The following is a 14838-nucleotide window of genomic DNA, read 5'->3' on the forward strand; positions in this document are numbered from 1 at the left end:
GACAGGGTATTTTCATCTGTCAAATCATCCTACCTGCCAATATCTATGTGGAAGCGTGAATTTTACGTTTTTTTTCTTCCGCCAAAGCGTCGTACACATAGATCTATGTGAAGCACATTCTGACTTCCTGCTGTTAAATCGTCTATTTGCATCAAAAAGCCTTTGAAAAAAAAGAAACTGAGATAAAAGAAACGGGGATGGTACGGTAGTATTTTCTGCCGAGGTAGGACAGCTCAGCAGAACACCAGCTTGGGTGTACATGGATCTATAAGTCTGATATGTGATGACATTAACAGTATGACATGAATCTGGCTTCATTTCACCACCTCACCGCCTGCGTCGCCAGTTCCCCATATCTTCAAAATGTTCGTGTGCTAAGATCAGGGTTGGTGTAAAGATACACACATTTTTCGGTTAGTTTTTTCTTTTTAAATCCCAACCTTTGCGTAGAAGGTGGCTTATCTTTATAAATGAGGCCCCTGATCAGCCTCCCATGCTCCTCCACGATGGGACAGCAGGGGGTTGAACGTCCACTTGATGCCTGTTTGGAGTAACACATCACGCACTGTGCCTGGTTCCCATGCCCAATTACTGCTTTTAGCTCACATTCTGCTCCCACCAAATGTGTTCCATTGTCAGACTCAGAGCGTTTATATTTCAGTATCCAGGGAAAGTGGATGGCTCTCAATGCAAGACAGGTAAATATGACACCATATCTTTTCACCGTACTGCTCCTGCTCCTCACTAGTCAACTCCTACACGAGTGAACGGAGGTTCATCTGCTTGAGTCCGTCCATAGGCAAGTCTGCCATCTGCTGGTAAAATGGAGGAGAATTGCCATTTCCTCTGCCTGCAACAATATATCAACCATTCTTTATATTTCAACGCCAAAGCCTTCTTTAAACGAATCCAAGATGAATAATAATTGATCAGGTGAGTAGTACGATCCTCCAGTTTGCACAGCATTTACTGTAGCACTTTCTTCCCCTCTGGATGGTCCTGGGACAAACGGCTCACAGACTCACGGTTCAATGGCCATTCTTTTTCAGGTGGACAAAGAAACGGAGGTCCTGCTAACCAGTCTGCGCTTTAGGAATGCCTCTACTTTGACTGCTGTGGATGCTGCTGAAGCTGGATTTGAAGCTATTTCCACGTACAGTACCTCCACTGAGAGGGGGAGATGATGAAACATGGCAACAAACACCTTAAACCAGTCGATCCAAAACACAGATTACGGTTACATGCAGTCAAAATTCGGGTTATTGCTAATATTCCAGTTACTGAAACATTCAGAATATTCCGTTTCCATGCGTGAGCAAACAGGGTTATCCCTGTTTCCATGGTAATTAATCATTAGGGATATCTGGATCAAACCAGCGACGCACGGAGAACATCATGACGCAATTCCCGTCATTTCCACTTCTTCTTCCTGTATCCAAATTCAAAACAACAACAATAACAGCAGCACGGTGGATAATCAACAGCCCAGTAGAAGTGGTTTTGTTTTCGTCCTGTAGTTCCTTTTCCAGCGTCTTCCAGCGGAGCTGGATCTGGTTTCACGCAACTTTTCGCTCAACTTTTTGTAAATCTTGCTATCCCGGTACTTTCTACCGTCTACAAATGCATAAATGTTCATACTGTAGCGACCGTGATATGGGAGGGTTATGAAGTGGGAGATCAGCCTGTATTCTCTCGTCTCTCTGTCACAGGACTGCCAGTGATGTCATGAAAGGTGCTGGTGGCAGAGGGAGGGGGGGCTGAACCCTAGTTTCTTCTTCAGGGGTCCTAATTGAAGTTGTTGTGGTATTAGCCCACGAAGTGTGAGTTCTGATGGGCTTGTGCTCTTTGTTTTTGGCTGTAAACCTGTTCAATACCTTCCTGGCAATAAACTGGCAAGTGGAAGTGACGAGCCGTCTCTGCCTGGTCTGTGAATCGTTACTATCTTTCATTACATTTATGAAGTGATTAGTCTCCTCCTCACTCCAAAAGCATTCTCTACAGGAGTAACTTTTGCTTGTGACAATACAAAGCTGCAAGATCCCCTTATGGGATCCTTATCCTTAGGCTTCAGGGAATATATTTGTCATTTGTACTTGGTTATGCAGACTCTCACAATCTAAGAAGAATGAAGAGACATTCACACACCTCCTTCATCTTTTCCATCCTGCCATCTTCCTGCAGACTGCAGATCTGCCTTTGCATCTGCAGATTGATCTCCTGCAGCTGAGCGATCTTCTGGAGGAGTTGGCAGACATGCTCCAGGTAGCCCAGGCCGGTGCCCGGAGGGCTGGAATTCTGCTGTTGCACCTGTACACACAGATGTTGCTCAATTAATCAGGTTATATACAATTACAAGCACATTTTTTAATGTAAATTATTCTCACACGCAAAAAAAAAGTTGCAAAAACACGCAAGATCTCCACCAATAAGGGGGTCGTTGGTGGAAAATACTGCAAAGTCAAATGATTTGAATTTAATAAAGATAATAATGGATTAGATTCTCTTCTCGACACTCAAAGTCCTCACAATGGTTCCATTGATTCCTCATTCATACTTGATGGTAAACAATGCGTGTGGCTACAGCTGCCCTGATGGAAAAGATGCCCAGACTGATGGAAACGTGGCAGCCGATCTGCGCCTAACGCCCTCTCCCACCACCACAGGAACATCGATTCACATCAGCGACGCCTCAATGGAGGCAACGAGGGGGAAGTGTCTTGCCCAAGGACACAAGGACAGATGACTGGGGAGCAGGATTTGAACTACCACTCCCGATCATTGGAGACCCGCTCTACCATCATGTTTTGAAAAATCATCTCCCAATACTACAAACCTGCAGCCATGCTAGTGATGTGTCGGTGTTCTCAGTGCATTTTCATGCATTTGGACCTGCTTGCAATTTATCAGGCCCAGTGTCATTTTTTCACTTTTTATCTAGTTATTTATTTTCATTTATTTATAACTACACCACATAAGCTGAACTTGTACTTCTATTGCCATGGGAAGTTTGTGTCTTCAGACATTCATGCCAGCAACATCCAACACATCTATAACAATCTATAACAATTTTTCTAAATCATCACATACCAATTAAGGTATCACAAAACTGACACTTGATAAAGAGTTTGTTCCTTGATTAAAACTATGTTTTAATCACACACACACACACACACACACACACACACACACACACACACACACACACACACACACACACACACACACACACACACACACACACACACAGAAAAGGGAAAATTTGAGCAAATAATTCTCCAAACATCAACATTCCTAAAGTTGAACAACAAAAGCAGGATGTGAGTTCAGGTCAGGGTCTTTCCCCGGGTGTTCCTGGTGTTCCCGCGCTGACACTAATCCTCCAGTAAGACCAGCAGAAGCCATGATGGAAACGCTGGCCAGACAATAGTCAAACAGGCTAATGGCTGGATTAGGGCACACACGAAGAAAAGAGCGCTGAAAGTTCACAACTGCTTCACTAACCGGAAACTGGAAATGCGTTGCTACCAAGCGAACCAATCACAGCCCTCTCGGTCTGCAACCTCTCGACGCGTAGTTCCAGTTTGTGGGAGGTGCGTCAGGCACGCCGTGGCCTGTGGCGTGGCCTGTGGCGTGGCCTGTGGCGTGGCCTGTGGCGTGGCCTGTGGCGTGGCCCGTGGCGTGGCCCGTGGCGTGGCCCGTGGCGTGGCCCGTGGCGTGGCCCGTGCCGTGGCCCGTGCCGTGGCCCGTGCCGTGGCCCGTGGCGTGGCCCGTGGCGTGGCCCGTGGCGTGGCCCGTGGCGTGGCCCGTGGCGTGGCCCGTGCCGTGGCCCGTGGCGTGGCCCGTGGCGTGGCCCGTGGCGTGGCCCGTGGCGTGGCCCGTGGCGTGGCCCGTGGCGTGGCCTGTGGCGTGGCCTGTGGCGTGGCCTGTGGCGTGGCCTGTGGCGTGGCCTGTGGCCTGTGGCGTGGCCTGTGGCGTGGCCTGTGGCGTGGCCCGTGGCCCGTGGCGTGGCCCGTGGCGTGGCCCGTGGCGTGGCCCGTGGCGTGGCCCGTGGCGTGGCCCGTGGCGTGGCCCGTGGCGTGGCCCGTGGCGTGGCCCGTGGCGTGGCCCGTGGCCTGGCCCGTGGCGTGGCCCGTGCCGTGGCCCGTGCCGTGGCCCGTGGCGTGGCCCGTGGCGTGGCCCGTGGCGTGGCCCGTGGCGTGGCCCGTGGCGTGGCCCGTGGCGTGGCCTGTGGCGTGGCCTGTGGCGTGGCCTGTGGCCTGTGGCCTGTGGCCTGTGGCGTGGCCTGTGGCGTGGCCTGTGGCCCGTGGCGTGGCCCGTGCCGTGGCCCGTGCCGTGGCCCGTGGCGTGGCCCGTGGCGTGGCCCGTGGCGTGGCCCGTGGCGTGGCCCGTGGCGTGGCCCGTGGCGTGGCCCGTGGCCTGGCCCGTGCCGTGGCCCGTGCCGTGGCCCGTGCCGTGGCCCGTGCCGTGGCCCGTGGCGTGGCCCGTGGCGTGGCCCGTGGCGTGGCCCGTGGCGTGGCCCGTGGCGTGGCCCGTGGCGTGGCCCGTGGCGTGGCCTGTGGCGTGGCCTGTGGCCTGTGGCCTGTGGCCTGTGGCGTGGCCTGTGGCGTGGCCTGTGGCGTGGCCTGTGGCGTGGCCTGTGGCCTGTGGCGTGGCCTGTGGCGTGGCCTGTGGCGTGGCCTGTGGCGTGGCCTGTGGCCTGTGGCGTGGCCTGTGGCCTGTGGCGTGGCCTGTGGCGTGGCCTGTGGCGTGGCCTGTGGCGTGGCCTGTGGCGTGGCCTGTGGCGTGGCCTGTGGCGTGGCCTGTGGCGTGGCCTGTGGCCTGTGGCGTGGCCTGTGGCGTGGCCTGTGGCGTGGCCTGTGGCGTGGCCTGTGGCCTGTGGCGTGGCCTGTGGCCTGTGGCGTGGCCTGTGGCGTGGCCTGTGGCGTGGCCTGTGGCGTGGCCTGTGGCGTGGCCTGTGGCGTGGCCTGTGGCGTGGCCTGTGGCGTGGCCTGTGGCGTGGCCTGTGGTGTAGGCACAGCGTGGATTTGTTGCAGAACCATAATTCAGCCTTAAGGGTTGACATCATTCATGTACTGTTGGGTGGAATACAGGCACCGATAAGCAAGAGCTGACTGAAATCTGTTCTAAGAAGAAGTTGGTGTTCAGACCAGACCTCAGACCTCTGCCCAATTGAGACAATGTGTAAGGATCTTAGTTCGCTGTAAAACTTCAATGAGGTAACACTGAAAAATGAAGCAGAAACCCTCCAAAAACATGTGACAGGCTGATAAAGTCATACAACTAACAGCTAATTTAAAGGGGACTTATTATGAAAACAGGTTTTTTTCTTGCTTTAACATATATAAAGTGGTCTCCCCTCAGCCTGCCAACTCAGAGAAGGAGGAAAGCAACCAGATTCTGCAGTGTCTGTACAGCCGCCCGGATGAGCCGTCCAGTGTCATGTGGATCTACGAGACAATAAGATTCTGCTCCCGTCGTTATGTAACGACGGGTGCGATTTACAGAGGTTGGTCTCCGATGCGTGAAACGCACACAACTAACTGTATCGCGTCATTCAGGCAGCCAATCAGCACAGAGCCTCATTATCATAGCCCCGCCCACTCAGAATCCTGCATAGATAATGAGGTTAGAGACTGGGAAGATAAAGACATGGCTCAGAGGATGAATTTCTAATTTATTTAGCAAAAACAATCAAAAGCTTGTTTTTAAGACATTCAAGGCTTGTTTAAAATAGGCATTAGATGCCATAATAGGTCCCCTTTAAGTTATTCCTTGTAAAGGTCGATCTACAAGCTATTAAACCATGGTGCTATTTAGTATTGCCCAGGTGAGTTTTCTTTTCTTTTTGGCTTCATTATAAATAAATAAACAATAGCATGCTAGAAAAAGTCATGTTGTTTTTTGTCTGAAGTTTTTGCTAAATAGTAAAACCAACTATGGCATGATTATTTGTATTATGTCATTACACAATGGATAAAGAAAGAAAGAAAGAAAGAAAGAAAGAAAGAAAGAAAGAAAGAAAGAAAGAAAGAAAGAAAGAAAGAAAGAAAGAAAGAAAGAAAGAAAGAAAGAAAGAAAGAAAGAAAGAAAGAAAGAAAGAAAGATCAGATTAACTTTTTAACTAACTGTTTCCACGACTGAACATGCTGAGATTTCAGCTGATCTATGCAAAGCAAGATTTTGAAATAAAACTTTTTCAACAGTTTTAAGGAATGAATATCAAAGGGGTTTCCTCATCTGTCAAACGCTCCAGACCTGCTCTAGCCTGCATCCAGACCTGCTCTAGCATCCAGACCTACTCTAGCCTGCATCCAGACCTACTCTAGCATCCACACCTACTCTAGCCTGCATCCACACCTACTCTAGCCTGCTGCATCCAGACTTACTCTAGCATCCACACCTACTCTAGCCTGCATCCAGACCTACTCTAGCCTGCATCCACACCTACTCTAGCCTGCATCCAGACCTGCTCTAGCATCCAGACCTACTCTAGCATCCAGACCTACTCTAGCCTGCATCCACACCTACTCTAGCCTGCATCCACACCTACTCTAGCCTGCATCCAGACCTACTCTAGCCTGCATCCAGACCTACTCTAGCCTGCATCCAGACCTACTCTAGCCTGCATCCAGACCTGCTCTAGCACCCAGACCTACTCTAGCCTGCATCCAGACCTACTTTAGCCTGCATCCAGACCTACTCTAGCATCCAGACCTACTCTAGCATCCACACCTACTCTAGCATCCAGACCTACTCTAGCATCCAGACTTACTCTAGCCTGCATCCAGACTTACTCTAGCCTGCATCCAGACCTACTCTAGCATCCAGACTTACTCTAGCCTGCATCCAGACTTACTCTAGCCTGCATCCAGACCTACTCTAGCCTGCATCCAGACCTACTCTAGCCTGCATCCAGACCTACTCTAGCATCCAGACCTACTCTAGCCTGCATCCAGACCTACTCTAGCCTGCATCCAGACTTACTCTAGCCTGCATCCAGACCTACTCTAGCCTGCATCCAGACCTACTCTAGCATCCAGACCTACTCTAGCCTGCATCCAGACCTACTCTAGCCTGCATCCAGACCTACTCTAAGAAAGAAAGAAAGAAAGAAAGAAAGAAAGAAAGAAAGAAAGAAAGAAAGAAAGAAAGAAAGAAAGAAAGAAAGAAAGAAAGATCAGATTAACTTTTTAACTAACTGTTTCCACGACTGAACATGCTGAGATTTCAGCTGATCTATGCAAAGCAAGATTTTGAAATAAAACTTTTTCAACAGTTTTAAGGAATGAATATCAAAGGGGTTTCCTCATCTGTCAAACGCTCCAGACCTGCTCTAGCCTGCATCCAGACCTGCTCTAGCATCCAGACCTACTCTAGCCTGCATCCAGACCTACTCTAGCATCCAGACCTACTCTAGCCTGCATCCAGACCTACTCTAGCCTGCATCCACACCTACTCTAGCCTGCATCCAGACCTGCTCTAGCATCCAGACCTACTCTAGCCTGCATCCAGACCTACTCTAGCATCCAGACCTACTCTAGCCTGCATCCACACCTACTCTAGCCTGCATCCACACCTACTCTAGCCTGCATCCAGACCTACTCTAGCCTGCATCCAGACCTACTCTAGCCTGCATCCAGACCTACTCTAGCCTGCATCCAGACCTGCTCTAGCACCCAGACCTACTCTAGCCTGCATCCAGACCTACTTTAGCCTGCATCCAGACCTACTCTAGCATCCAGACCTACTCTAGCATCCACACCTACTCTAGCATCCAGACCTACTCTAGCATCCAGACTTACTCTAGCCTGCATCCAGACTTACTCTAGCCTGCATCCAGACCTACTCTAGCATCCAGACTTACTCTAGCCTGCATCCAGACCTACTCTAGCATCCAGACTTACTCTAGCCTGCATCCAGACTTACTCTAGCCTGCATCCAGACCTACTCTAGCATCCAGACTTACTCTAGCCTGCATCCAGACCTACTCTAGCATCCAGACTTACTCTAGCCTGCATCCAGACTTACTCTAGCCTGCATCCAGACCTACTCTAGCATCCAGACTTACTCTAGCCTGCATCCAGACCTACTCTAGCATCCAGACTTACTCTAGCCTGCATCCAGACTTACTCTAGCCTGCATCCAGACCTACTCTAGCCTGCATCCAGACCTACTCTAGCCTGCATCCAGACCTACTCTAGCATCCAGACCTACTCTAGCCTGCATCCAGACCTACTCTAGCCTGCATCCAGACTTACTCTAGCCTGCATCCAGACCTACTCTAGCCTGCATCCAGACCTACTCTAGCCTGCATCCAGACCTACTCTAGCATCCAGACCTACTCTAGCCTGCATCCAGACCTACTCTAGCCTGCATCCAGACCTACTCTAGCCTGCATCCAGACCTACTCTAGCCTGCATCCAGACCTACTCTAGCCTGACATCCAGACCTACTCTAGCCTGCATCCAGACCTACTCTAGCACCCAGACCTACTCTAGCCTGCATCCAGACCTACTCTAGCACCCAGACCTACTCTAGCCTGCATCCAGACCTACTCTAGCACCCAGACCTACTCTAGCACCCAGACCTACTCTAGCCTGCACCCAGACCTACTCTAGCACCCAGACCTACTCTAGCACCCAGACCTACTCTAGCCTGCATCCAGACCTACTCTAGCCTGCATCCAGACCTACTCTAGCACCCAGACCTACTCTAGCACCCAGACCTACTCTAGCCTGCATCCAGACCTACTCTAGCCTGCATCCAGACCTACTCTAGCACCCAGACCTACTCTAGCACCCAGACCTACTCTAGCCTGCACCCAGACCTACTCTAGCCTGCATCCAGACCTACTCTAGCACCCAGACCTACTCTAGCCTGCATCCAGACCTACTCTAGCCTGCATCCAGACCTACTCTAGCACCCAGACCTACTCTAGCCTGCACCCAGACCTACTCTAGCCTGCATCCAGACCTACTCTAGCATCCAGACCTACTCTAGCCTGCATCCAGACTTACTCTAGCCTGCATCCAGACTTACTCTAGCCTGCATCCAGACCTACTCTAGCACCCAGACCTACTCTAGCCTGCATCCAGACCTACTCTAGCCTGCATCCAGACCTACTCTAGCACCCAGACCTACTCTAGCCTGCATCCAGACCTACTCTAGCACCCAGACCTACTCTAGCCTGCATCCAGACCTACTCTAGCATCCAGACCTACTCTAGCACCCAGACCTACTCTAGCCTGCTGCATCCAGACCTACTTTAGCCTGCATCCAGACCTACTCTAGCCTGCATCCAGACCTGCTCTAGCCTGCATCCAGACCTACTCTAGCATCCAGACTTACTCTAGCCTGCATCCAGACCTACTCTAGCCTGCATCCAGACCTACTTTAGTCTGCATCCAGACCTACTCTAGCCTGCATCCAGACCTACTCTAGCCTGCATCCAGACCTACTCTAGCCTGCATCCAGACCTACTCTAGCCTGCATCCAGACCTACTCTAGCATCCAGACCTACTCTAGCCTGCATCCACACTTACTCTAGCATCCAGACCTACTCTAAGAAAGAAAGAAAGAAAGAAAGAAAGAAAGAAAGAAAGAAAGAAAGAAAGAAAGAAAGAAAGAAAGAAAGAAAGAAAGAAAGAAAGAAAGATCAGATTAACTTTTTAACTAACTGTTTCCACGACTGAACATGCTGAGATTTCAGCTGATCTATGCAAAGCAAGATTTTGAAATAAAACTTTTTCAACAGTTTTAAGGAATGAATATCAAAGGGGTTTCCTCATCTGTCAAACGCTCCAGACCTGCTCTAGCCTGCATCCAGACCTGCTCTAGCATCCAGACCTACTCTAGCCTGCATCCAGACCTACTCTAGCATCCAGACCTACTCTAGCCTGCATCCAGACCTACTCTAGCCTGCATCCACACCTACTCTAGCCTGCATCCAGACCTGCTCTAGCATCCAGACCTACTCTAGCCTGCATCCAGACCTACTCTAGCATCCAGACCTACTCTAGCCTGCATCCACACCTACTCTAGCCTGCATCCACACCTACTCTAGCCTGCATCCAGACCTACTCTAGCCTGCATCCAGACCTACTCTAGCCTGCATCCAGACCTACTCTAGCCTGCATCCAGACCTGCTCTAGCACCCAGACCTACTCTAGCCTGCATCCAGACCTACTTTAGCCTGCATCCAGACCTACTCTAGCATCCAGACCTACTCTAGCATCCACACCTACTCTAGCATCCAGACCTACTCTAGCATCCAGACTTACTCTAGCCTGCATCCAGACTTACTCTAGCCTGCATCCAGACCTACTCTAGCATCCAGACTTACTCTAGCCTGCATCCAGACCTACTCTAGCATCCAGACTTACTCTAGCCTGCATCCAGACTTACTCTAGCCTGCATCCAGACCTACTCTAGCATCCAGACTTACTCTAGCCTGCATCCAGACCTACTCTAGCATCCAGACTTACTCTAGCCTGCATCCAGACTTACTCTAGCCTGCATCCAGACCTACTCTAGCATCCAGACTTACTCTAGCCTGCATCCAGACCTACTCTAGCATCCAGACTTACTCTAGCCTGCATCCAGACTTACTCTAGCCTGCATCCAGACCTACTCTAGCCTGCATCCAGACCTACTCTAGCCTGCATCCAGACCTACTCTAGCATCCAGACCTACTCTAGCCTGCATCCAGACCTACTCTAGCCTGCATCCAGACTTACTCTAGCCTGCATCCAGACCTACTCTAGCCTGCATCCAGACCTACTCTAGCCTGCATCCAGACCTACTCTAGCATCCAGACCTACTCTAGCCTGCATCCAGACCTACTCTAGCCTGCATCCAGACCTACTCTAGCCTGCATCCAGACCTACTCTAGCCTGCATCCAGACCTACTCTAGCCTGACATCCAGACCTACTCTAGCCTGCATCCAGACCTACTCTAGCACCCAGACCTACTCTAGCCTGCATCCAGACCTACTCTAGCACCCAGACCTACTCTAGCCTGCATCCAGACCTACTCTAGCACCCAGACCTACTCTAGCACCCAGACCTACTCTAGCCTGCACCCAGACCTACTCTAGCACCCAGACCTACTCTAGCACCCAGACCTACTCTAGCCTGCATCCAGACCTACTCTAGCCTGCATCCAGACCTACTCTAGCACCCAGACCTACTCTAGCACCCAGACCTACTCTAGCCTGCATCCAGACCTACTCTAGCCTGCATCCAGACCTACTCTAGCACCCAGACCTACTCTAGCACCCAGACCTACTCTAGCCTGCACCCAGACCTACTCTAGCCTGCATCCAGACCTACTCTAGCACCCAGACCTACTCTAGCCTGCATCCAGACCTACTCTAGCCTGCATCCAGACCTACTCTAGCACCCAGACCTACTCTAGCCTGCACCCAGACCTACTCTAGCCTGCATCCAGACCTACTCTAGCATCCAGACCTACTCTAGCCTGCATCCAGACTTACTCTAGCCTGCATCCAGACTTACTCTAGCCTGCATCCAGACCTACTCTAGCACCCAGACCTACTCTAGCCTGCATCCAGACCTACTCTAGCCTGCATCCAGACCTACTCTAGCACCCAGACCTACTCTAGCCTGCATCCAGACCTACTCTAGCACCCAGACCTACTCTAGCCTGCATCCAGACCTACTCTAGCATCCAGACCTACTCTAGCACCCAGACCTACTCTAGCCTGCTGCATCCAGACCTACTTTAGCCTGCATCCAGACCTACTCTAGCCTGCATCCAGACCTGCTCTAGCCTGCATCCAGACCTACTCTAGCATCCAGACTTACTCTAGCCTGCATCCAGACCTACTCTAGCCTGCATCCAGACCTACTTTAGTCTGCATCCAGACCTACTCTAGCCTGCATCCAGACCTACTCTAGCCTGCATCCAGACCTACTCTAGCCTGCATCCAGACCTACTCTAGCCTGCATCCAGACCTACTCTAGCATCCAGACCTACTCTAGCCTGCATCCACACTTACTCTAGCATCCAGACCTGCTCTAGCCTGCATCCAGACCTGCTCTAGCCTGCATCCAGACCTACTCTAGCCTGCATCCAGACCTGCTCTAGCCTGCATCCAGACCTACTCTAGCCTGCATCCAGACCTACTTTAGTCTGCATCCAGACCTACTCTAGCCTGCATCCAGACCTACTCTAGCCTGCATCCAGACCTACTCTAGCCTGCATCCAGACCTACTCTAGCCTGCATCCAGACCTACTCTAGCATCCAGACCTACTCTAGCCTGCATCCAGACCTACTCTAGCATCCAGACCTGCTCTAGCCTGCATCCAGACCTGCTCTAGCCTGCATCCAGACCTACTCTAGCCTGCATCCAGACCTGCTCTAGCCTGCATCCAGACCTACTCTAGCCTGCATCCAGACCTGCTCTAGCCTGCATCCAGACCTACTCTAGCATCCAGACCTACTCTAGCCTGCATCCAGACTCCCAGAAAGATGGTCTGATTGAGCCAGGAAGTGAGGCTGACGTGTTGAGTGTGTGTCAGTGACGGGGTGAGGGTCCGGTATCAGAGCTGATCTTATCCCCGACCAGAGAGACCACTAAGTGATCCACTAAGTGATCCACAGCCGGGAAGCAGCAGCAACATGCAGGAATCAGCCCTAGTGCGTGCACAGGCACATTTTAAAATGAGTAAGCCATGTAAACAAACGTACACACCCTGCTGCACTTCCTCAGCGTTTAGCACACGTGAGTCAAGGGTAATAATGTCCCGCTCACAGAACTGTCAAGGGCAGGAGTCTGGATTACATTCACATCTTTAAAATGCCACTGAAGAAGTGAGATATTTTAAATCTCCATATCCAGTGTGAGTCAGTGTTACCATGACAATGTGCTGACAGTTCCTCTTCTGTACGATATATAAAAAAATCAATCAGTGCGTTTACATGGGAAGTTTAATTCCTCTTTAATTCAAAATTTAAATTAAATCCGATTTAAAATGAGTAAAAATTACCATGTAAACACCTAATTCCGAATGAAAATGGCCATTCCGAATGAAACTTAATTCCGAAGTAAGTGGCTGGTTTATTCCGATTTTAAATCCGAATAGAATAATTCTGCGATCACTCTAAATTACCAGTAAAGTACCAGTAAAGTAAAGAGGCTTGTGTCTGAGTTAGTTTAAAGCAGTTAGCATTGATTGAGTTTGCTCATTACTGTGTGACGCGGTCTCTCGTGCAGACTGACGGTCATTACGTTTGTGTATTATATTGATACGCTGGTGAGATTATGGGGGTTTCTTTCCCTCCTCACTAACCCACACAGACAAGTTAGTATCCCGGCCATCAGGCCTCCCATACTTTCAGTCAAACCTTCCCCCCGTAGTTTTGAAAAGCCTGCATCCACTATCTCTCTCTGAGGTCTTACGTGACGTTGTTCACCATTTTCCTTTTGGTCCACATGACATGATGTTGTCCGCCATTTTTGTTGTAGGTCCACGTGACGTGATGTTGTTTTTTCTCTTGCAGATTTCCAGGGCTTGTGTGCTCGTTGTTCGTTTCCATGTGTTTTTCGCGTCTTGGACTAGCAGCGTGTGTCACCCCTCACCCCCCACCCCCCCCCCCCAAAAAAAAATGGGTATGTATGTATATATAGATATATAGATATATATATATATATATATATATATATATATATATATATATGCTTTAAGTTCTTACCAACATGGTATTAACCATTAATATATATGCAGACAAAAAAAATGTATATTTTATTGACCTTCAATTTCATCTGCTTCTCTTTCTCCTGCTGTTAACTCACTGATTTTCCAGCCGCTGAGTCAACAAAGTGAATGAAAATTTCAGCTTTTTCCTTCTCTTGTGCAGATTTGGACGCTTTGAAAACTGAGATCAGATTTGGAGTTAACAGGTCAATGTCGCCTCCTAATGTTGGAACTGTGACAACGATGAATGGATGATACTTCCAAACCTCTGAGACCTGCAGAGGTCACAACACCCAGAAGTGTTGTATTTAATAATAGAGGACAAGAGGGAGACATAATAGGCATGTAAATGACCACAGAGGTAGTTAATACCCCTCAGCAGAGTGGGGGCCACACCACTACAGGGCCTTTCAGCATGTACCTAGAAGTGATTCTGGGCCCCTAAAAGCTACTGCCACATGACATTACCCCCCCAGGTCACAAGTAACTATCAAAGAGCCTTTATCTCTGTAAATATAGAAGTCATTTGAGATATTTAACACCTGCTGGATGCATCGGGAAGGTTTCCGGGCTCGGGTTTTGTGCAGCCAGGAGGTTCCAGAGACAGGAGAGGAGGAGCTGTAGGCTATAGCCTGAAAAACCTCCAGTCCCTCAACAAAGATGAAGAAGTGTTGCATGACTTGCAGTGTTCAGAGAAATACAAAATAAGTCAAATTCAGGGTTTACAGGCCACATTGAGCATGTCACATGGAAAAGCCCATGACAGCATAAATAGAAAACCAAAAGAGTCAGCGGAGAAAGTGTTTTTTTTAAGATAGAAACCAATATATCAGATATACAGTAGCTATATACAAATGGATAAAAAACAAGGAATATAATATACTGTAAGCAAAATGAAAGAATCAATCTAAAGGTGAAACTTTGCTGCTACTGTAAACGTGGATCTCCAATCAACTGGATCTCGGGTGGGTCCTTCATGTCGCTCAAATCTGTAGTTTATTTATCATTGCAAGCAGGTGGAGGAAGGTTTTTTTTTCATTATGCACTTTGAGAAAAAAGTCGAAATGTCGGGAAAAAAGTCGAAATGACGAGATTAATGTTGAAATACAATTTCAAGA

At 49.6% G+C, this 14838-nt stretch overlaps 1 protein-coding gene across 1 annotated transcript in view; it reads right to left on the reverse strand.

Annotated features, from left to right (window-relative positions):
• Positions 1–14838, reverse strand: part of si:ch211-250c4.3 (uncharacterized protein LOC100535981 homolog) — a 48716-nt gene that overhangs the window by 8206 nt on the left and 25672 nt on the right. The window contains exon 3 of the mRNA XM_061745072.1: positions 2146–2307. Within this exon, the coding sequence (XP_061601056.1) occupies positions 2146–2307 (162 nt within the window). The remainder of the gene's footprint in view (positions 1–2145; positions 2308–14838) is intronic.

This window comes from Cololabis saira, chromosome 17 (assembly GCF_033807715.1).
Source record: "Cololabis saira isolate AMF1-May2022 chromosome 17, fColSai1.1, whole genome shotgun sequence".
In the NCBI taxonomy this organism is placed as follows: domain Eukaryota; kingdom Metazoa; phylum Chordata; class Actinopteri; order Beloniformes; family Belonidae; genus Cololabis; species Cololabis saira.